The sequence below is a fragment of the Notothenia rossii genome (assembly GCF_949606895.1).
Source record: "Notothenia rossii genome assembly, chromosome: 9".
NCBI lineage: Eukaryota > Metazoa > Chordata > Actinopteri > Perciformes > Nototheniidae > Notothenia > Notothenia rossii.
The window spans coordinates 56,240,341-56,262,202 of record NC_136907.1 but is presented as its reverse complement, the minus strand read 5'-3'; the positions used below and the strand labels follow the sequence as shown (position 1 = coordinate 56,262,202).

At 40.5% G+C, this 21,862-nt stretch overlaps 1 protein-coding gene across 2 annotated transcripts in view; it reads left to right on the top strand.

The window, feature by feature from the left end:
• The first annotated feature begins 452 nt into the window (after nt 1-452).
• Nucleotides 453-21,862, top strand: part of sugt1 (SGT1 homolog, MIS12 kinetochore complex assembly cochaperone) — a 38,786-nt gene continuing 17,376 nt past the window's right edge. The window contains exons 1-10 of one of the 2 annotated variants that reach the window (XM_079651811.1): nt 453-612; nt 712-757; nt 1,657-1,747; nt 2,037-2,106; nt 2,408-2,478; nt 8,184-8,237; nt 10,805-10,830; nt 11,019-11,041; nt 11,242-11,338; nt 13,007-13,114. In XM_079651811.1, the coding sequence (XP_079507937.1) occupies nt 599-612; nt 712-757; nt 1,657-1,747; nt 2,037-2,106; nt 2,408-2,478; nt 8,184-8,237; nt 10,805-10,830; nt 11,019-11,041; nt 11,242-11,338; nt 13,007-13,114 (600 nt within the window). In that variant the 5' untranslated portion in view covers nt 453-598. Of the gene's footprint in view, nt 613-708; nt 758-1,656; nt 1,748-2,036; nt 2,107-2,407; nt 2,479-8,183; nt 8,238-10,804; nt 10,831-11,018; nt 11,042-11,241; nt 11,339-13,006; nt 13,115-21,862 lie in introns of both variants that reach the window. The other variant, XM_079651810.1, reaches the window with a different exon arrangement.

Below are 21,862 nucleotides of genomic sequence, written 5' to 3'. Positions count from 1 at the left end.
GAACCAGCGTTTACATTCTGATGTATTGTTATAGACCAATGAAACTACGTTATGTAATAGGAGACAAATCAGTCGAAATTAGCTCCCCTTTTTCTCAAACTATTAAAATGTTCATACAGTCGAACAGTTTCATAAGTATTGTTGAACATGTTTTTGAACATGTTTTGCCTTTTTAATATGTCTTCATGAATGTACAAAGCAATATATGTTCTCCCTTGAAAAAGAGATCAATGATCTCAATGGGATACACCTGGATAAATAAAGGTTTGAAATGAAAATATCTGCTAAATTCGTGCTATTTACACCATAACCATGTCTGTTACTGTTGTCTGTAGACTAATGTGAATGTTGTACTATTATATTGTTTGTATTTTTATTTTATTTCATGGAGAGGTTTGCTGTCCCATTAAAAGCTGTCTTGTCGTACCCCTCCCTGCCTGTGGCGGCGCTCTGGCACAATGGGCGCTGTTCACCCGGATGTTGACAGGCCTGCTGCTTTGGCTACTACTGCTGCCGCTATCACGTTTCCAGAAGTCCCCTCATCTTACTAGAACTTTCCTGTCACTCCAGAAACACTGCACACACCCACAGCAAACCCATGGCAACCGAAAGGCAAGTTAAACGTAACATATGAATGAGCTTTTATTACATTTTATATCATTAGTTTCTCCTACTCTGGTTAACGTGTGGTCTCTCTTTTTGCTTTAGTAGCTTCCCCGATATCTTCATTGACGAAGACCCACAGAAAGCTCTGGAGGTAAACATTACAGTTAGCGAATCATAAATATATACCAAATATCAGATACATATTTCTTATCACATATCCCTGTTCTTCTGACTAGCTGTTTTACAAAGGAAATGAGGCCGGTGTTATTGTTTCTGTCGGTAGCACCGGTTTTGACACTGTAACTAGCTAGCCCAGTTAGCTAACGTTTCCTGCTAGCATCACTGAGAATAACTTTATAGCAGTATTATTTCTACCTTTGCAGGACACTTATTTAGTTAAAATTGAGCATCATTACAAATGAAATAGGTTTTAGTCATAAGGTGCTATTACTACACACTGGTTAGTGATAAGCCTTTTTTAGACATGTCATTATGTTAGCATTATTAGCACACACTGTGAAAAGGTCCGACTACAAGTCAGTGACCAATTCTAATTCCTAGATGTATTGACTTGTTAAACACCTCTGCTCCTTTGTTCATTCTGTCAATAATGGAGACTGTATGATATCTCATTGATACTAATCACCTGCTTTTTGCCAAATAGATCCCAGAATAATACCTTTTCTTTAAATTGCTTGTTGATTGTTAGCTGTGATTGGCCCTGTCATAGCCTATATTTGACAGATAGTCTACAGATATGTATCTTTTACTATATATTTATTTTAGTTCCGTTTTATTTAGAGATTTCTTTGAGTTTGTCTATGTTCTACTCTTTTTTTAATAGTATTTATTATTTTCACATTATGTGCAATGCCTTGTTGCTGCTGTGACAAAAACAATCCCAAATTAGGATCGATAAAGTAAACCTAATCTAACTGTCAACATAATGGTGACAGTGCAACAAATATAGAACTAAAACAAACATGTCAGCCCTTTTGTTAATGTTAGGATTCTAACATTGTGACAACTCTCTCTGGATCCAACTTGTAGGAACTGAATGAGGCCTTGCAAGGAGACTCTGACAACGCTCAGTGGTTTTGCCAGCGTGCCTATGCCCACATACTCCTCAAAAACTACAGCTGTAAGTCTGAGATTACTCGTTTTAAACAAAATACTTTAGTATGCATGAATGTTATTCTTTGCTAGAAATAAAAATGTCTTTATATTCTGTTGTAAACAGTATTGTTGTGTTTTTAATAACTGCCTAATGCAGACTTTAGAAAATAACATCACCTAGCAGATCCTTGAAATAATAATCTTATACCAGTCAGCAATCACTAGAGGAAATTAGGGTAGCATGAATATTCATTCTCTAAGTGACACAGGGTGGATGATCGTATCATAAACACAGTGTTGTTTTCTCTCCGCAGGCGCTGTTGATGATGCCAAAAAAGCACAGCAGCTAAAACCCAGCCTTCCCCTTGCTTTCATGCGAACAGGGTGTGTACTATGATAACAAGAATGATCCATGTATAGGTGTTTCATGTATGTGTTCAACATAAGCTGCTGTTGATAGACCTATGATACTAGTTTGTTCCGCACAATCTGAAATATATATTCACATTCCTGCTAAGAAAAGCTAAGGTCAACATTTCTCTACAACCAGAGATAAAGTTTGTGAACTGTAATTGCTTTAGTTATTTTACTTATTTCACAAGGAATATGATCCAAATTGTGGCGAAATAAGTTATACCTGAGACTGTCGGATCTAAGTATTTGTTGTTTCCTCTCTTTATTGCAGAATAGCAGAATACCACCTGAAGCTCTTTGAGTCAGCACATGCAGCTTTCACTCAGGGACACCAACTGGATGGTAAGTACACTTCCCATCATCGCACTCAGTACCAAACCTTGTTTGCAACAATATCTTGTCTGTTTCACTTTCCTCTATAAAATGATTAAACTGTCATTTAGCTTTATAGATTACAATTCTGTAGGAATCTCTAACATACAGATTGTATTTATTACTTTCACTATGATTATTACATGCTTTATTAAAACTGCGGGCTGTGGGTCAAACTCAAGGCAAATAAATCTAGCAAATGTGTAATGTTTGTTTTGATAGTTGCGTTGTGGTAGTATTTGTCTCCACCTTGTCCATTATATTTGTATACCATAACAAAACTAAACAAAAAAAGCTCCATAGCATATAGAGTTCAGAAACAGTGCTTTTTTTTCTATAGAGGCTTTAATATTCTACATATTGATATATGTATAATGATCACAATAAATACTTGAGCATGTGTTGTCAAGCCAGATGCAGCTGAATGTTTGCTACTATAATATTTTACAGTTTGCAAACATTGACCTTAATTTGGTCTTTTATACTGTGCAAGCAGCTGCAACCAAATATTGATCATAAGAAGTGGACTTAGTCACTGTTACATTACCCACTGGTTTGTGGACTTTTGAAGCCTCAATTTAGCTTTTTGGCCGATGCAATATTGTTTTTTTGACCAGAAGTCAAACAAAAGGGTGAAACAAAGTATGAAAAAACACTAGACGGCATATTGTTGATTAAAATAAAAAATGTACTTTCATGCATTAAAAGTACCTTTGGAAAAGGTTTAAGTTAAGAATCAAAAGTGAACAAAAAATAATAATTTTGTTATGCAATCTTATAGACTTCTATACAATCAGACTTCTTGTTGTAATCAGTGGACTCGCCCCTTACTGCTGGACATTAGAAATAATTCAGGTTGGTGCTTCGGTAAAACTAACAATTATGTTCAGAAGAAGTCAGTGGATGCGTCTCACTTCGGTTATTTTTCATTTCCCCGTTCCTCGGGCTCTGTATCGCCGGAAGTTGATTTGTCTGCGCCATCTTGAGTAGCGTCCCAGTGGCCTTATTTTTGCCGGAGGAGCGATAATCGAGGAACTACCGGACCATCCTCCGGTGAAATCCTAAGACACTCGCCCAGCCCCCTTACTGTGTATCACTCACTGATTGGACGATGCAGCGCATGCACTGATCTGGCTGCTGTTGGACGATCAGCAGTGCGGTGTCATCACAAACGGACGTCGCTTCACGTGACGCTCCGGAGGAAACGACGTCCCATTGCTCTTAAAAATGTCCCTGCTTCTCGTGTTTTCCTTGCGTCTCTCCATGCTTCCCTGGTGGGAGGGACTAGTCGCAGGGAAACGATGCAAGTGAGGGATGCAAGGAATCCATTTAACCGAAGTGAGATGCAGCCTTAGACAGCACTGTATTAGTGGACACGCCTTAAAGCATACCATGCTTTATTGTCTATTCTTGCATAAATGGCACCATAGTCAACAAAATGAACATCATTTTGTATTTAAGACTTCAAATGAACAATTGAGACCATAAACTCGTTAGCAAAATGTTTTTCATAGACTTTTTTACAATCAGACTTATTTTTGCTACCAGTGCAGTCATGCAGTGCATCAAATCCTTTAGCAGGACTGAATGGGTTTGATGGCTTTGTTTGATTTCAGTTAAGTAACATCAGGCCACATGACGATGTTATAAAAGAGCATTGTGCTATTTATAGTCCAGCAGGAAAGGCCCTCAGATTTTGAGATGCCCCTACCCGAGGTAGAACAAATGACAACAATGATTGTTCTTATCTTTAGGGTCTCCCATTCATGAAATTGATTGTTGTCAAATTTTATTTTGGGGGAAAATCTTTTGGGTTGTTCTTTAGAACTACCCAAATCCCTGAAAAAGAGCCAAAATTAGACCAGGCCGAATGTGGGAAAGGTGACAAGAAAGCCCATAACTTGAGAATGACAACTCTTTTCCTCTTCAGATTTGCTGAGGTATGAACCAGGTGGCTGTCCTACATCAACAAATAGTCAGACAATTATTTAATTAAAAAAATACTGAATTATAGTCCTGTAAACTTAGCTTTAGTTTAGACGGAAATTGTACTTTTTGGTGATAGGAACATAGGACTCAATCACTTTTCTCTCATTTATCAGAAAAACAGAAATCCCTAAAAAATATACCATTACTGAATTGTCTAGGGTGCTATTGAACACTAACCAGTAGTTGTATGGAAATATCTGGTACAGTTCTATTGCAAATGAGATTTATTTAGACATAGGCCTACCTCTTCTCTGATACAATCAAATTCCCAATGGGGGAGAAGTGGCATAATAGCCTATAAGTTAATAATGCTCTCTCTGATGGTCATTATATTTGGAGAGGGAAATACCAGGTGGCTGAACTACATCACCAAATAGTCAGAATAAGAGTAACCCAATTAGGGGTGGGCGATATGACGATATATATCGTCGTGACGATATTAGGTCTCCACGATATGCTATTTCAGAGATATCGTATCTATCGTGATAAAAAGAAAAAGAAAAAATGCTCTCCTCATCGGGACTCCTAGCGGGAGCCTTCAGAAGCTCCAATACATACAGAACAGTGCCGCTAGGATCCTGATGAGGGTGAGAAAGTACAACCACATCACACCTGTTCTTCATTCCCTCCACTGGCTTCCTGTCTCATTCAGGATTGAATACAATATCTCACTGCTCACCCATCAGTGCATCCAAGGGAATGCTCCTTCATACCTAAAATAACTACTCACATCACAAACCTCCACACTCAACCTCCGCTCCACAACAAACCATCTGCTTCGCCCCCCCCCCAGGACCAATCTCCGCACAATGGGGGATCGGGCTTTCTGTGCAGCTGCTCCTCACCTGTGGAATTCCCTCCCAGACCACCTGAGGACTCCACAGACCACTGAAGCCTTTAAGAAAGGCCTAAAAACAAATGTTTAGGCAAAAGTGCAGATCTGTAATGAGGACCCATCTCTGAAGAATAACACAAGTGTTATAACCTAAAGCAAAACAAATGTCCCAAACTACAGGAAGTACTTGAGGAGTAGTGGAAACAAGACTGCACTCTGCATGTTTGTGAGCAACTACATTGTCAATGCTGCCCCACAGAGACTACACTCAGGATTTGTCGAAGGGGAGGAGGTGAAAAGCATCTGCACAGCAGGAGTCAGCAGTTTCAGTGATCAGGAGGAGACAGACACAAGGATGGTGCTCCATGCCATACATCTTGCAGAGTCATATTCATGCATCATTGTGAGGTCTGATGACACAGGTGTGGAAGTACTGCTCATATATTATGCAAGCAAATACATGTTTGGTTCATCTCTAGTTTACATGCATGCAGGCCATGGAATGAGAGAGATATGTCCCCATCAACATCATACAGTATGTGAGAAAATTGGAAAAGACATGTCTAACTGTCTACCAGCATGTCGTGCACTCACTGGCTTTGGCACAACAAGTAGTATAGAATAGGAAAGACAATCAGCATCAGCAGGTCGTTTGTGACCCTGACCAGAGCTGTTTCAGTGCTGTGGGCGGAAAGGAAACCGGACTGGAATTTCTCAAAGAGGCCGTTTAGGTGGAGATGGTTCTGAAGCTGGGCGGCAACTACATGTCTAACTGTCTACCAGCATGTCATGCACTCACTGGCTGTGGCACAACAAGTAGTTTGTACAGAATAGGAAAGACAACAGCATTCACCAAACTCAAGACCCATCTCAGCGAGCTCAAAGATCTGGCCCATTGTGGACTCTATGCCAGCTTGGAAGAGTCTTTGCCAGTCGCAAGAGAATTGGCGCTTCTGCTATACTGTATGGAAAAAAGGAAATTGGACTGATGTGCACAAACTTGGATGAACTGAGGTTCATAATTGCATCAACAACAGATGCAGCCTCGGAAAATCTGCCGCCAACAGAGAATGCATTTCAACAAAGAGCAATGTTTCAGACAGCGATGGTGTCACAGTCCGAACCCAAACCCTTGTTATGGAGTCCTATTGGCAAGGGGTTGAGAGATGGGGCCATTCAACCAGTGCTATTTACAAAAACCCCAGCACCTACAGAAGTGAGAGACATTACTCACTTGTATTGCAAAGTGTGGAAAGTGCCAGTGCCTCTGTTGGCCTTCCCTGTACAGGGTTCTGCACCTGTTTTGCAGAATGTCAAAATGTGTCCCCTAACCTTTCTGAGGAACCTGACATTTAAAATTATATTCTAGTATCTATATACTTGACCTCTCACTGAATTATTTGATGAATTGTATACTGTACTTTGAATTAAGGTTCCAGTTTCAATAAAACCTGTACTATTTACACCTATGTTTTAGAGGCTTGCAATTTAGAACTAATACACTTTATTGTATTGGGTTACCCTTATTCTGACTATTTGGTGATGTAGTTCAGCTACCTGGTATTTCCCTCTCCAAATATGATGACCATCAGTGAGCATTATTAACTTATAGGCTATTATGCCACTTCTCCCCCATTTGGAATTTGAGAAGAGGTAGGCCTATGTCCAAAGAAATTTCATTTTTTGCAATAGAACTGTACCAGATATTTCCATAAAACTATTGGTTAGTGTTCAATAGCACCCTAGACAATTCAGTAATGGTATATTTTTTAGGGATTTCTGTTTTTCTGATAAATGTGAGAAAAGTGATTGAGTCCTATGTTCCTATCACCAAAAAGTACAATTTCCGTCTAAACTAAAGCTAAGTTTACAGGACTATAATTCAGTAATTTTTAGTTAAATAATTGTTGTCTGACTATTTAGTGATGTAGGACAGCCACCTGGTTCATACCTCAGCAAATCTGAAGAGGAAAAGAGTGATCATTCTCAAGTTATGGGCTCGATTATGGCAAAATCATAATCTCGATTATTTGGGTCAATAATTGATATCACGATTATTAAAAACAATTATCCATTTACTTTGAAAACATCAGTTTATTGAAAAGAAAAATCTGAACAGTATGTTTTTAACAGTTGATTACTCTGAACGTTAAGTATAATTCAACTGAAAAACCAATAAAAAAAAATAATAATAATTGTTTTATTTCGATTATGTTGTTTTCATAATCGTTGCAAGCCAAAATCGTAATTGCGATTTTAAAATACGATTATTGGGCAGACCTAACTATAACCACTGCGTTCAATCTAAATTGATGTCTTTGACTAAACTACAGTGTTAATTATTCTCTCTTCATCAAACTGAAAACATAAAAGCAATGGCTGCAACATCGTCACTGTCCTGAGTCACATAAATACATTTTAATAGATATATATCTACAGAAATACCTAACAAGCTGTTATTATGTTAAAAAATGTACTTTTTTGGATTGACATCTGGATAAGTAGTTAGACTTAAATCAAGGATATTGTGGAAAATTCAAGAACACACATAACCATCACTTTCAAAAGAGCTGTGAATTCATTTTCCAACACATTTTGAGTTAATGCAGCTTGCTTGTAAATTGTGCATCGCCTTAGGCTGCTGATAAAACCAGTGATAAGGTATCAAACATGTCTTTGAGTAGTATCTGCTTTGTAAACAGACCCTAGAAAATGTACGACTCCTGCATTCTCAAGCAATTAATAAAACCACTGTAACCAGGAATAACTCAAATAATTATATTGAATACTCTTAGCTTCTTTTTGTAATAACATATATTTTAACCGTTATTGTTTTTGATGATTCCTGCAGTTTCTGACAAATCATTTGAGGTCTGGATCAAGCAGTGTGAAGAAATGATGGGGGGTAAGTAGAAAATCTGAGCTGCATGTATTTGTATTAAGGTTAGACCATTATTTAGAGCCAATGGTGGTCCCACTTATTGTCCCATGAGGTAAGATCATCTGAACAGGGTCCGATCTTATGTCAAACTTTTATCACACACATGGAGGTATGGTATTGTGAATCTGTCCTCTGAAAGTCTGGTAACAAAATAAAATGATGCAAATATGTTACAGCAAGGACATTCAGGGTCTCCAATGGTGATTAAAACTATTAGGGGACATACAACCCTCCCTTTGAACAGAGTGTGTGAATGGAGAAAACAACCTGGAAAATGCTACGCCATGCAACATCTTCCATGCTCGCCTTCTATCGTGTGTGGAAGTGGACAAGTTGAAGTGCCGTCCACATGTTTACCTATCACATTGTTTATTAGCATAATGTGTATCGAAGCGAAAGAGAGTCTGGCGATGGGTAAATGCCCTCAGAGCAGATTAGCTGTTGGCGAGCATAGCAGAGAAGACATTTGCTATAAAGTTGTGTTCTTTATTAAATAAACAGTGTGTCACACAAGCACTACACACACATTTGTTGGCCCTGCCACTTTTTGGCATCTCTGATTATCAAATAAATAAATAATGTGCATCAATAGTAATAAAGACATCACAACATCAGTGATAAACAGTGTTCTTAAAGTTGATTTCAAATGTCTAAAGGTAATAAATATTGGTCGACAATATTGCCTAAGGCTCTATTAAAATAGTTTCAGACTTCCAAATCCATTACCAGTTGCACTCCAGCTTCAATATGCTGTTTACTCCCTGTCATCAAACACTGCGCTAAATGGCTCAGTCAGGGAGCTCATCAGCTCAGTCAGGGAGCTCATCAGCCCATCTGATCAAACAAATGAGCTCGCGCACATCCACCAGATCCACAGTGCGAGTGTGTTTAGGTCGAGCTGCTCGGTCCAATAAAAGATGCATGCCACGTCTGCGGTGGTGTGTTTTTGTTTGCATGTGATGCCAGGGCCCTCTGGATAGGGCTGCTCAATTAATTGTATTTTAATCGCAAATCCGATTATGGCTTGCAACAATTACGAAAACAACGTAATCGAAATATAACGATTATTTTTTTATTATTATTATTAAAAACATTTATTTTATTTTTATTAATTTTAATTTTTTATTGGTTTTTTAGTTGAATTATACTTACAGTTCAGGGTAATCAACTGTTAAAAACATACTGTTCAAAAAAATAATTCTCCAATAAATTGATGTTTTCAAAGTAAATGGATAATCGTTTTTAATAATCATGATATCAATTATTGACCCAAATAATCGAGATTATGATTTTTGCCATAGTCGAGCAGCCCTACTTTCTAGCAAAAAATATTTAAGAGATGAAATGAGCAGCCCTACCAGCATTTGCCATGGTGGCCAAAACATTTTTATTTGGTCTTAAATTGTAGTTCAACATTTATTTCCTTTTACTTCTGGACCATGACGGTGGGCCAGCCTTTAATGTTTAACTGAGTGGAATAGGTTGAATATGTTTTACCAAAATGTTGGCTGTTAAGGAGTTTTCAGGTTGTGACAGTGCACAGCAACATGTTTGTTGATCTTGTTTATTGGTATTTATTATTTTGATATTATTTATTTAAATGTAGATATGAATGTATAATTTATTTTATTTTGTGTTGGTTTTTCAGTTGATTACACTGAATGTATAATTCAACAGTTAAAACGTTCAAATTATTATTATTTTTAAAGTACAATAAATGGATGTTTTCAAAGTCAATGAATAACCGCATTTAATAATCGCAATTACAATTATTGACCCAAATAATCGAGATTATGATTTTTGCGTAATCGAGCAGCCCTACCTCTGGATCATCTCGAGTAAACAAGAGCACAAGTTTTGACAAACACGCTTCACACCCGCCTGCACACGCACTCCCAGGAGCGGTGTGATTCATCAGAGTTAATGTTACTGATGTTTGAACGCCCCCCGATGAGACCCCTCTCCCACCAGGGTGCACATCACCCCCCACCGCCCTTAAACCTTTAAAGTACCCTACTTGCACTTGCTCACACCAGCAGCAGTCGTTTCTTCCGGTGACAGCATGTTTACTACACCTGGTTATTCCGTCACATGTGGCTCCCTGCATGTTTTAAAAAAAAACCTCAGACACGCAGTCGTTCTCTCAAAACAGCCCCCTCCTCTTCACCATTTCAAACGTAACCTCATTAAGACTACATTAACACTCTTCCCGTCATCTCTCCCTCTCTGTTATGAAGTCAGTGAATAATGTATGATAGCATGCTGCTAAACGGTGATCAGGCCTGCTCGGGCTCACAGGGCTTTTAATGGGCGTGGATGGACCAGTAAACAAACTGGTGGAGGAGAGAGTGTATGTGGGGGGGGCGGGGGAATCTGCTATCTGTTGACAAATGTGTTAAAAGTTATCATCTTGCCATTTTGCCATCATCATAGTTAAGAGACTGCAATTAGATTCAGGCAGCTTAAGGGGTTGTATTAAATGTTCCCACCTGCCACTCACAAAAAAATCATTTTTTTTCCTGTATTTCCAGAGCAGATCAGCAGCGGCGACGACATGGTGAGTGTCTCTGCGCGGCCACTAGGGGGCAGTGTTGCTCTCAGCATCAGACTTGTTTATGCTCAAAGAAGGGAGCCTTACTAAGCCTCTTTTGTTATGTTTTTCTCTAATTTTGTCCCTCTTTTTGTTTCATCCCTCTGCCTTTTCGCCACATCCAATTGTCATCCTTTCTGGGGAGGGCGGAGCAGACGCCAGCAGCTCCACCTGTGAAGTAAGTGCAGACATTGAAATACTAGGCATCTTTATTTTTTGTTATTATTAACCAAGGTGTAGAGTCTCAAGATGGTCTGCTTTTTTTTCTTTGAAGTTTTTTATGGAGTTTATATATTCATAGCAGTAGTGGTGGAAAAACAAAAGCTCTTCACACTTGCTAATCTGTTTTTTTTTTTTGTGTGTGTGTTTTTCTTGCAGACATGACTGGTACCAAACAGAGTCTCAAGTCATCGTCACAGTCATGGCAAAAAATGTACCCAAGGATGGTGTGTGTTTCAACTACATGGAGAGAGAGGTATAAACACACTTAGAGCAGAGAGTGTTCTCTCTATTTGTCTGCAGCAGAGATGGGTTAGCTTTCCTCAGGGGGGCCCATTAGATGGGTCTCACACACATGCACACAATAACACACACACTCCCCATGGACCCAACTATGCCTCCAGTGGTGCCTTGTTAACATTGCCCCCAAAGTACAGATCTAAGAACAATTTACCATCCCCAGCTTCTCCAACCTCCTAATTGTCTGGAGATAGACGGCATAACTGATCTAGGATCAGCATCAGAGCCCTCCGGGGACCTCCCTCCCTTATTTTGCGGTTTCTCTTTTTCCCTTCACTTCTTCCCCTCTCTCTCTGAGGGGTAACTGCAGGGCACCCCAGGGAGCGCCTTTGTCTTTCCTAATAGAATAACAAACTGAGTTTACCCCTGTTAGAGATGAAATAATTAACTCGCCGAGAATCCGACATTCACTTCACAAGCTCCCTCCGTGGTGTGAAATACAGATAAGTTCATATATTCTTTACTAGGTCAGTATATACAAAAGAAATTAAAGATGAAAGGCGGTGGTTCCAGCTCTGCTCCCGGGTGACTGAGCATGCAGAAGCTGTATACCTACAGACAGCACAGGAATTCAACTGCAAATGAATACTACGCCTTTGATAGTTTTGTGCAATTGCCCAAAAGCTACTTTAGCTAACTCTCGAAGCTTTCATCCCCGACAAAACTACTTCTTACATAAATGTAGTCCCAAATCAGAAAGTCTACTTCTTTAACTGAAGGTGTGAGAAAACGGAATGTTCCTCTGCGACATAAAAAACCCCGATTTTGAGACAATAGCAGTTATTCCTCAAGTGGGAAGGGATTTTTTCTATATGAGGGCAGCGTTTGCCAAAAGACAAGTGTGTGTGTGGGAGTTTGAGTATTTGGGCCACAGCCAAGTCCTTTTCCCTCTAAACCAACAAGCCACCCACCCAGCCTCAGTGAGTGACAGGCTGTTAGGAGCTGTCTGACCCCCCCCCCCCAACTCATCTCTGGTCACTCTGGGGCTGCAGGGGACAGGGCGACGATACTCCTGGCCGACAAAGCAGCCACATCAGATCATTATTCTCACAAGCTGACACCTGCACCCCCCCTAACAAGCGCTACCCCCCCCACACACACACACACACACACACACTCCTTTTCTTTCTTTTTCTTTTTTGTGTTTTCTTATGACTGCAGTTAAAGGGATGGTTAAGATGTTTGGAAGTGGTGTTGTTGTTCTTATATGTAGTCAATATATTACCTACAGTAAAGTAAGCAAAGCAATGAAGTGCTGCAGTAGGGATCTTCTGAAAAACATACTTGGCTACTTTAAACAATGACCACCTCAAAACTCAATATCAGTTTAATTGAAAGTTATCTTTTAGCCTTTACCTTGCATCTCTTCCCACCACGAGGAACTGAAGCCCTAATATCCATCTATGCTCAGGCCAAAGCACCAGACTCTCTTCAGAAAAACTCATTTTAGAAAAGGGGTTGCTTGCCTCGATCGGCTATAGTTTGTTGCTGCAGCTTAATAATAAATGAAGCTGAATCTTTAAAAAAAATGCTGATAAAAGAACCAATGATTTCTACAATATGTTGTTTTACTAATTGCCAATGAGGCGTGGTGTATAATTCCTGGTGTCTGTGTTCTCTTCAGCTCTCTGCCACGATGAAGCTGGCATCAGGGGAGAACTACAACCTGGACCTCCACCTCCTCCACTCCATCATCCCTCAACAGAGCAACTTCAAGATCCTCACCACCAAGGTACCACACTTTTCAGCTAGTCTAGTCAGTGGCCGTTTCTCAATCTCGAGGATGCTGGCTTGGTAGTCGCGTACTTCCAAGCAGAGTCCTGCACGGGTCTGATTTTCAAGACCCGCTCCCGCCCCGCCCCCGCGACGTGCAATACCGAACCCGCCCCGCTACCCGCACATATTACCAATTAGTTCCGCAACCCGACCCGACCCGTCGGAACAGGATCTGCAACCCGACCCGAACCCGAAAATATATGAGAAGTGAAAACGTGCAATTATTAACACACGCAGTTGCATATTTCTCTCAAAAAGCGTGGGATGTTGGTTATTTTCTCCATCTAGGAGGACACCAAAAGCCTCCCAGACGTTGGATTTCGCTCTTGAGGAAGTGTTGGAAAATGCTGTATTCTCCGCTGGAGAGCTTCACCTCAGCCATTCAGAATGTACAGCGCTAAGATGCTGATTGATGCGCTGCAGAGGTTATGATTATGCACCCGCGGGGGAGGGGGGGAGAGGTCTGAGGATTTAAACATTAAACTAAATTATTATTATTTTAATATATTTATTATGCAACACCCGCGACCCGACCCGCATCATCTTTGTTTTACCCAGAACCGAACCCGGAAAAAAGTGTTTGAAAAAACACCCGCGGGTACCCGACCCGATGCAGGACTCTGCTTCCAAGTCACTTCCTTCAGAAACAAAGCAAGTATGCTTCCAAGCCATGGCTTCGGAAAACGAAGAAGAATGGAACAGGCTACCAAGTGTGCCACTCTCTCTAACGGTTTCAACATAAACTGTACCGAAAATAAATATCTCACAATGTCTATCTAATTATGAACTTGCTTTACTTTCACGGAACACATTTTTGGTGATAACAAAGTAACATATTTACCAACACATGTTCTACGCCACTACATACTTACATTTCAATGTGTGCTGCGTCGGTTCAGCCATTCTCCGTAAGGGTTTTTGAAATTGGTCCGTGCGCAAAGCATTGTGGGGATTTTAAGGACGCGAAGTTTACCCATACATTTTTTTGGGGGGGTTTTCAGTTGAATTATACTTAAAGTTCAACTGTTAAAAACATACTGTTCACATTTTTTTTCTCCAATGAATTGATGTTTTCAAAGTAAATGGATAATCGTTTTTAATAATCGTGATATCAATTATTGAACCAAATAATCGAGATTATGATTTTTGCCATAATCGAGCAGCCCTAATTCTGGCGTACATTTGTGTTAATTTTACTGGTTTTTGACACATGTATAATAAATGTGGCCTTGAAAGATGAGATGCTAAAACAGCAGGAACAATCACCAGTTGTGTTAAACCAGGGGTCTCCAAACTTTCTTCATCTGAGAGCTACTTTGAAAAACACATAGCACTCATCGGTTGAATTAAGCTACTTTTGTACACGTGTGAAATTGCAATACCCAAAGCTTATCAAAAATCTTAACTTCCCATCAAGGTCCCAGAAAACGACAATTTCTCACATATTATTATGGCCCACATAGTAAATATATCACCTTAATCACCAGCTTACAAGCATCTTATGGCACATGTGTAAAATAAGTGGCAGTCACTCTTTTTCACAGTTAGTGAGATGACTGGCACTGAATGGAGTCCACCATAGAGTGATTGCTGGAGTGTAGCCACTTAGGTTCACTCTAATAGTCATTTAAATGTTCATCAGTCAGTCTTGTTCTGTATTTAGATTTCATGACATTCATGTCAGAAAAAGCTGCTTCACAAAGGTATGTAGAGCCAAATAAAGCAGACATTGTCCGTGCTGCTTGGTGAATGTTCTTATAGTTTTCTGGGTCTACAAGGCTCCAGAAATGTTGTGAGTTTTGCTGAGACTTAAGCTGAACATGATTTTGGAGATTTATAATCTCCATCTCCACAGGATTGACACTGAACAGTTCAGCCATCTTCTTCTTCTTCGTCTTGACATGAAATTACCATAATAAATCAATTGTATAGGTCTAACCTCCCTATATCTGTGTGTGAAATTGTTCCATCCTCAAAAATCAAAAACGAATACTTCTGCAGTCTAACTGCAGCTTCTAGCAATGGTCTTCTGTTAAAAAAAGGACTCTGAAGGTCCTGAATGTGGCATCACAAACATGACTTAAGTCTGAACACAGCAGACAAGAGTATACTATTTACAACAGCATTATAAAAACAAAAATACTGCATGTGGGTTGCACATTTATGGCGCATTTCCACTACAGCGCGGAGCTCGCCTTAAGCGTGCCGTGCCCGTTTTTGGTTGCGTTACCACTTGGCGTAGTTCCGGCTAGCTGGTACTATTTCACAGTTTTTCTGGCCCCATAAAATCGAGGTTCTTTCCGGGCCGACAACCAGGCTGAGTCGTGCTGAGTATGCTAAACTAGAGAGAGAATCGCTAGCAAGGGGGCTACAACTACAACAAAATGAACATATTTGAGCCTGATTTAATTGTAATACATGTTTCAAAATAATGCCGAAGTAAAAACATACTGATACCGGTGAGTAAAAACCATGAATTAATGCTTTGACAAGTCTGCAGACAGACGGCAGGCGAAAAACGGTCACTAAAAGGAACATCAAGGCTTTATGAAGTGTGTTCTCTGAAGTCAAGCACACAGGATTAATAACTGCTTGTATTTTCTGGGGTAACAGTGACCAACACCCAGGGGCGGCGGGTACTGTAGGCTAGGGAAGGCTAAGCCTTCCCAAATATTTGTGTCACTGCATCCTGGTAAAATAAAAAGTATAATGTTTGTGTCTTTGACATTAGCGCTGCTATGCAGCCACCTGTGCCCTGTACTACGAAGCTAGTTCAACAGACCCTGGATATGTTTGAATTATCTTAACTAACCCTAACAAACGAGATCTCGCTAAGTGGTCCTACGACGCTGGTTATCAACTCGGTAAATCAAGCCAGGGTTTCTCTCTCCAGCTGAGAGCGCGTTCACATGGAAAGGGCGGGGTTAGCAACATTTGACCAATCACAAACAATACAAGTGTATTGACAGCGCAGCGTCATACTTCATTAATGAAAAGTAAACTAATATTAGACAAATATGAACTTTAAACATCCATGACTTAAACATATAATCCAGGATACAACACACGCACCTGCGAGGTGAATACAGAACAACTTGTTAAAAAATAAATAAACTACAGTGTTTGAAAGCTACAACAGTTTTATGATATCACTGCCCCTTCTAAGACACGAGTGGATCTCACTTTAATTACATTTGAGTTGAGTGTTTCGTCAACTTAATGTGTTGCTTAAAATAATACTTCTGCATACAGTATGTGATAATGTAAGTGTTGCACGGCCAGATACGGCTCGAGAAGCTGACTCAGATAAGGAAATATTGTGATATTATGTGATCAATGATCTGATTGATGATGTGATATGAATGATAAGTGCGACACGTCGGCGTCTTCTCTGCATACGGCAGTTTAAACTGTATTTCCTTTATCCTGTAATATGACTTGATAGATTTAAACTCCGAAAACTGAGCTCTGATTGGTCAGCAGGCGGTGCTTTCACTGAGTTGATCTCTTTTATATAGACGCCGGAGGCAGGCAGCGTCAGGTAAAAAAAAAGTTATTTAGCCTTCCCAAACCTGAGCCTCACGAGCCGCCTATTCCAACACCCAATAACTAAAGATGATAAAATGGCAGATGACGTGGCTGTGTTTACAGTGGTGCATCCAAGATGAGGGCAAGTGTGTAAATATTGAACTTGCTCTGTGTGGAGTCATAAAATAACCAGGGAATTTAACAAATGGGTCATTATACAGATCTTATATATATATTGTATGAGATGGAGGTTTAAAGATATTTACAGCCCAGCCGTAGTGGAATATAGAACTGTTTACCACTTTCTGAACTAGAAAACATCAACAAACAGGAAATAAACAACATATTTAGGTCATGGACGCACTCCAACTTCGTTTTTGAAAGACGACAGTTATTAGATTTTACGCAGAATCACAGCGAGGAACACCGCATGTAGCCTTGGCGTCTCAACAATAAAGGAGCAGACTATTAAATATGTCAGGGAACTGTTTTTACATCCCTATAAAGAAAATATGATGTAATGTCACACACTGGAGAAACGCTGGTACTTTTCTGACCATGCTTCGAATCTCTGTACTGCAGTTTTGCCAGAGTGTCAAATGTCTGTAATATTATATCTCTGTGTATCTGGGATATCATTGTCTTAATAGCTCATCATTGATCATTTTTGTGTCTTTGTTACCAACGGTAATTACTCAAAATGTCACATAATAGTAAAAATTGCAGCACCAATGCGAATTTAAGTAGCCCGCTGATCATTACTCGGGTTACCACTCTGAGATTAACTCCTTAATCTCTTCAATAATTTAAGGCAGCGTAAAGTAGGCTGCCACTACCTAAATTCCTTAATGCTAGTAAAGCTTACTGTAGAATGGAAATGAGGAAATCCACTCTCGCTGTATACAAAGACGTTAGCGCATTTCATCTGAGCGGCTAACAGGAGATTCAAACACATTTATTATAGTCGTACTCTCTTACAGTTCTTCAGCACTCTTTAACGTGATTATGGGCCTAATGAGTAGGAAGGGCACTCCTTACTATACACTAATTAGTGTGTTTTATAGATGATGTGGGCTAATGAGTGTATACGGGCAAAGTGTGCTGATTCAGGGTTTAGACCACTGTCAGGTTTTAGCCCGAGGATCAAGAGGAAGTTTTTTTTGCGAGTTGTTTTGATTGTTTTTGTAATCGTTAAGGAGCAGGGATTCGTCTTTAGAGGCATTGATCACGCTGCTCTTGCCAATACTGGAAAGCTCTGCCTTCTTCATTAGGACTCTGTGTATTCCTAAGAACTAAATCTCTGATGGTGATGGATTAACTTTCGACAGTTTTTTGGAAAAAGCATCTTCAAAAACAGTATTTCAAGAAAAACTCATTAGATTGGAAATTATAGTTATTAAAAGCATAATAAAGGTAATATCTTATACACGTTTTACATTATTGTTCATTTCCTCAGCTACTTTATAATTTAGTCTTAGTCTTAAACCTGTATAAAATATCCTTTTTTGTTGTTTCATATTTAGTCAACCTTATCCTGTTTTTGTTAAGTACATTTTACTTAAAGTCTGGGCATTTAAATCTTATCTTGTCAAAGAAAACCAAATAGTTTTGACATATTTTTGTCGCTCAAAGCTGTAGACATTTTTGTATTTTTATTTACAAAAAGACACATAGTCTGGCCACAACTCAAGAATTCATCAATAATTGATACAATTTCAGACAAATGTCTAATAGGATAAAAAATAGATGTGATGACATCTTGAACAGATAGGGATATGACCTTTAACTTGACTGGTTGGTAGAAATACAGTTATCAATCAATCAATCAATCAATCAATCAATCAATCAATCAATGTTTATTTATATAGCCCAATATCACAAATGTTACATTTGTCTCAGTGGACTTCACAGTTTGTACAGAATATCAGTATGACAACACGACACCCTCTGTCCTTAGACCCTCACTTCGTACAAGGAAAAACTTCCAGAGAAAACCCCACAGTTTAAAGGGAAAAATGGGAGAAACCTCAGGGAGAGCAACAGAGGAGGGATCCCTCTCCCAGGACGGACAGACGTGCAATAGATGCCGTGTATAAATTGAAAAGATAATACATTTGCAACATAGGTAGTCCAAATGTTTGGAAATGCATGTGTGTATAATAATAAGATGAATCCACGAGGATATCCATCCAGGACTTATGATCCAGGACCACAGCCACGACTCAAGATCCAGGACTCGCAATCAATGACACAGGACCGCAGGATCATCCATGACTCCGGATCCCGGCGTATATAGACACCAAAAAGAAAGAAATTTGGGGAAGCTGGGTTAATCGGAACATGAGAGTACACAGGTATAGACAGAGAGAAGGAAGAAGTAAGATGTCCCCCGACAAACTAAGCCTATATCAGCAAAACTAGGGGCTGAATCTAATCAGCCCTAACTATAAGCTTTATCAAAAAGGAAGGTCTTAAGCGCACTCTTAAAAACGGATAGGGTGTCTGCCGTCCGAACACAAACTGGAAGCTGATTCCACAAAAGTGGAGCTTGATAAGAAAAGGCTCTGGCTCCCATTGTACTTTTAGAGACTCTAGGAACAACCAACAACCCTGCATTCTTGGAACGCAATGCCCTAGTAGGACAATAGGGTATAATGAGTTCTTTAAGGTAAGATGGCGCCTGCCCATTAAGGGCTTTGTAGGCGAGAAGAAGAATTTTAAATTCTATCCTGTGTTCTATAGGGAGCCAGTGTAAGGCAGCCAGAACAGGAGTAATGTGGTCCCTTTTCCTAACTCTGGTTAGTACACGAGCTGCAGCATTTTGAATCAGCTGAAGCGACTTGACTGACTTCTTGGTACACCCTGATAATAAGGAGTTACAATAATCCAGCCTTGAAGTAACAAATGCATGGACTAGTTTCTCTGCATCGTTTTGAGGCAAGATATGCCTGATTTTTGCAATGTTACGTAGATGGAAGTAGGCAGTCCTTGAAATTGATTTTATGTGGGTGTTAAAGGATAAATCCTGATCAAATATAACACCAAGATTCCTTACAGTCTCACTGGAGGCCAAATTAATGCCATCCATAGTTAATATATCTTTAGATAATTTGTTTCGTAGATTCTTCGGGCCAAGTACAATAACTTCAGTTTTGGTCGTGTTTAACATCAAAAAATTTAAGGTCATCCACGTTTTTAAGTCCTTGAGGCAGTCTTGAATTTTATTTAGATGATTAATTTCATCAGGCTTGATTGATAAATATAGTTGAGTATCATCCGCATAACAATGAAAGTTTACAGAATGATTCCTTATAATATTGCCTAACGGAAGCATATATAGGGTGAACAAAATAGGTCCAAGCACTGAGCCCTGTGGCACTCCATGGCTAACTTTGGTTTGCATGGAAGATTCATCGTTGACACGTACAAACTGAGAGCGTTCAGATAAATAGGACCTAAACCAGCCTAAAGCAGTTCCCTGTATGCCAACTAAGTGCTCTAGTCTTTGCAATAGGATATCATGGTCGATAGTATCAAATGCAGCACTAAGATCGAGCAAGACAAGAATAGAGACAAGTCCCTTGTCAGAGGCTATTAGAATGTCATTTGTGACTTTAACCAGAGCTGTCTCTGTGCTATGTTGTGTTCTAAAGCCAGACTGAAAATCTTCAAATAAATCATAGTTTTTTAAGTAATCACACAGCTGTTTTGCGACTGCTTTTTCAAGAATTTTTGAGAGGAACGGAAGATTATACTAATATATTAATTATTTTGTTCAATCTAGCCTAGTTACAAATCAATAATTTTGGCAGTTTATAGATTTGTTTCAAATAAGATATCGTCTCATCATTATCTGCTGACAAAGACATGTTGAATGATAATAATTCATCCTCCTCCTCTTACAGTAGTCACATTAATACATATCCAAACGGATAAGGGAGAAACTGCAACGTTATATATCACACAGGCTCCGCCCTCTACTGGACTCTATGGGTACTACTCTCTATCATGCTATGCGGGCATTCACCTACTGAGTTGCATAAACGTAGCCGGCCAATCGGGGCGAGCCTACCTGAATGCGCGCGCAGGCGCACAGTATATAAGGCGGCTACGCCTCCCGACTGTCATCCTTTTTCTCTTCAGCGAGCAGCAACAACTGAAGCTAAAAGTAAAAGAAGATAAAGAAATAGGAAAATAATATGGACTCACCACTCCTTGAACCTCGGCCTTGCCCTACATGCCCTGGCTTAATTGCGGGCGCTGATCCCCACCGCTTGTGCTTAGAGTGTTTGGGGCCCGACCACGCTGTGGAGGGCATCAAACATTCTCCGTCCTGCAGTGCCTGTCATGCGCTCCCCCGGCCCAGACGCCAACATCGCCTGGAACATTTCCAGGCGCATTATGTCTCGCCGGACGAGGCGCAGGACCAGGAGGAGCTCAAGGTGGTGGAAATGGAGGACCAGGAGGTGGCCGAGAAGATGCCATTTGTGTTGGCCACTCCGGCGGGCCGGGCGGCCCCGTTTGTCGAGGAGGAGGAAGACGAGGAATCTTGATAAGATATTCCGGCTCGGGGCACAGCTGGCGGCGGCGGACAATAATCTGGGCATGTTAGGGGTCTCGCTGATCACTTCTCAGCAGAAAGCCCCAGCCTCAAGAAGACCGGAGTGATTATTCGGACCGCTGCATCGGACAGATGAATAATCTGGTCCATGGTGTAGCCGCCGCAGCTGGCCGTATGATGTCCCTGGTCACAGTGGGATCACACCACGTGTGGTTGGGACTCACGCCGCTCTCCAAGAAGGACCGAGAGTGATTGGGGGCTCCTTGGAGCCCCCATATCCACGGAAGGGCTCCTCCGATCGATCACCTCGGTCACGCAGCGCTCCAGCCATTTGGAGGAAGAAAGAGCGAAGCTCAGCCGTATGCTGCAGCTGGCTCTTCATCAGTGGGGTAAGCGCGAAGCCACAGTAAGAAGGAGAGAGAGGCGCAGGTACAGAGCACCCACAGCTCCCGCTGCCTCTCCTGCTCCCTCGGGCTGGTTCTGCAGGGCGGGTTCAATTCCAGCACCCGCGGGATCAGGCCAGGCGATCCCAACGGGCCTCCGTCCCGGCTCCACGTCAGCAGAGGGCTTCGGGATGGGGTGCACCGTCCTCCCAGAGATGACGGGCGGTGGGAA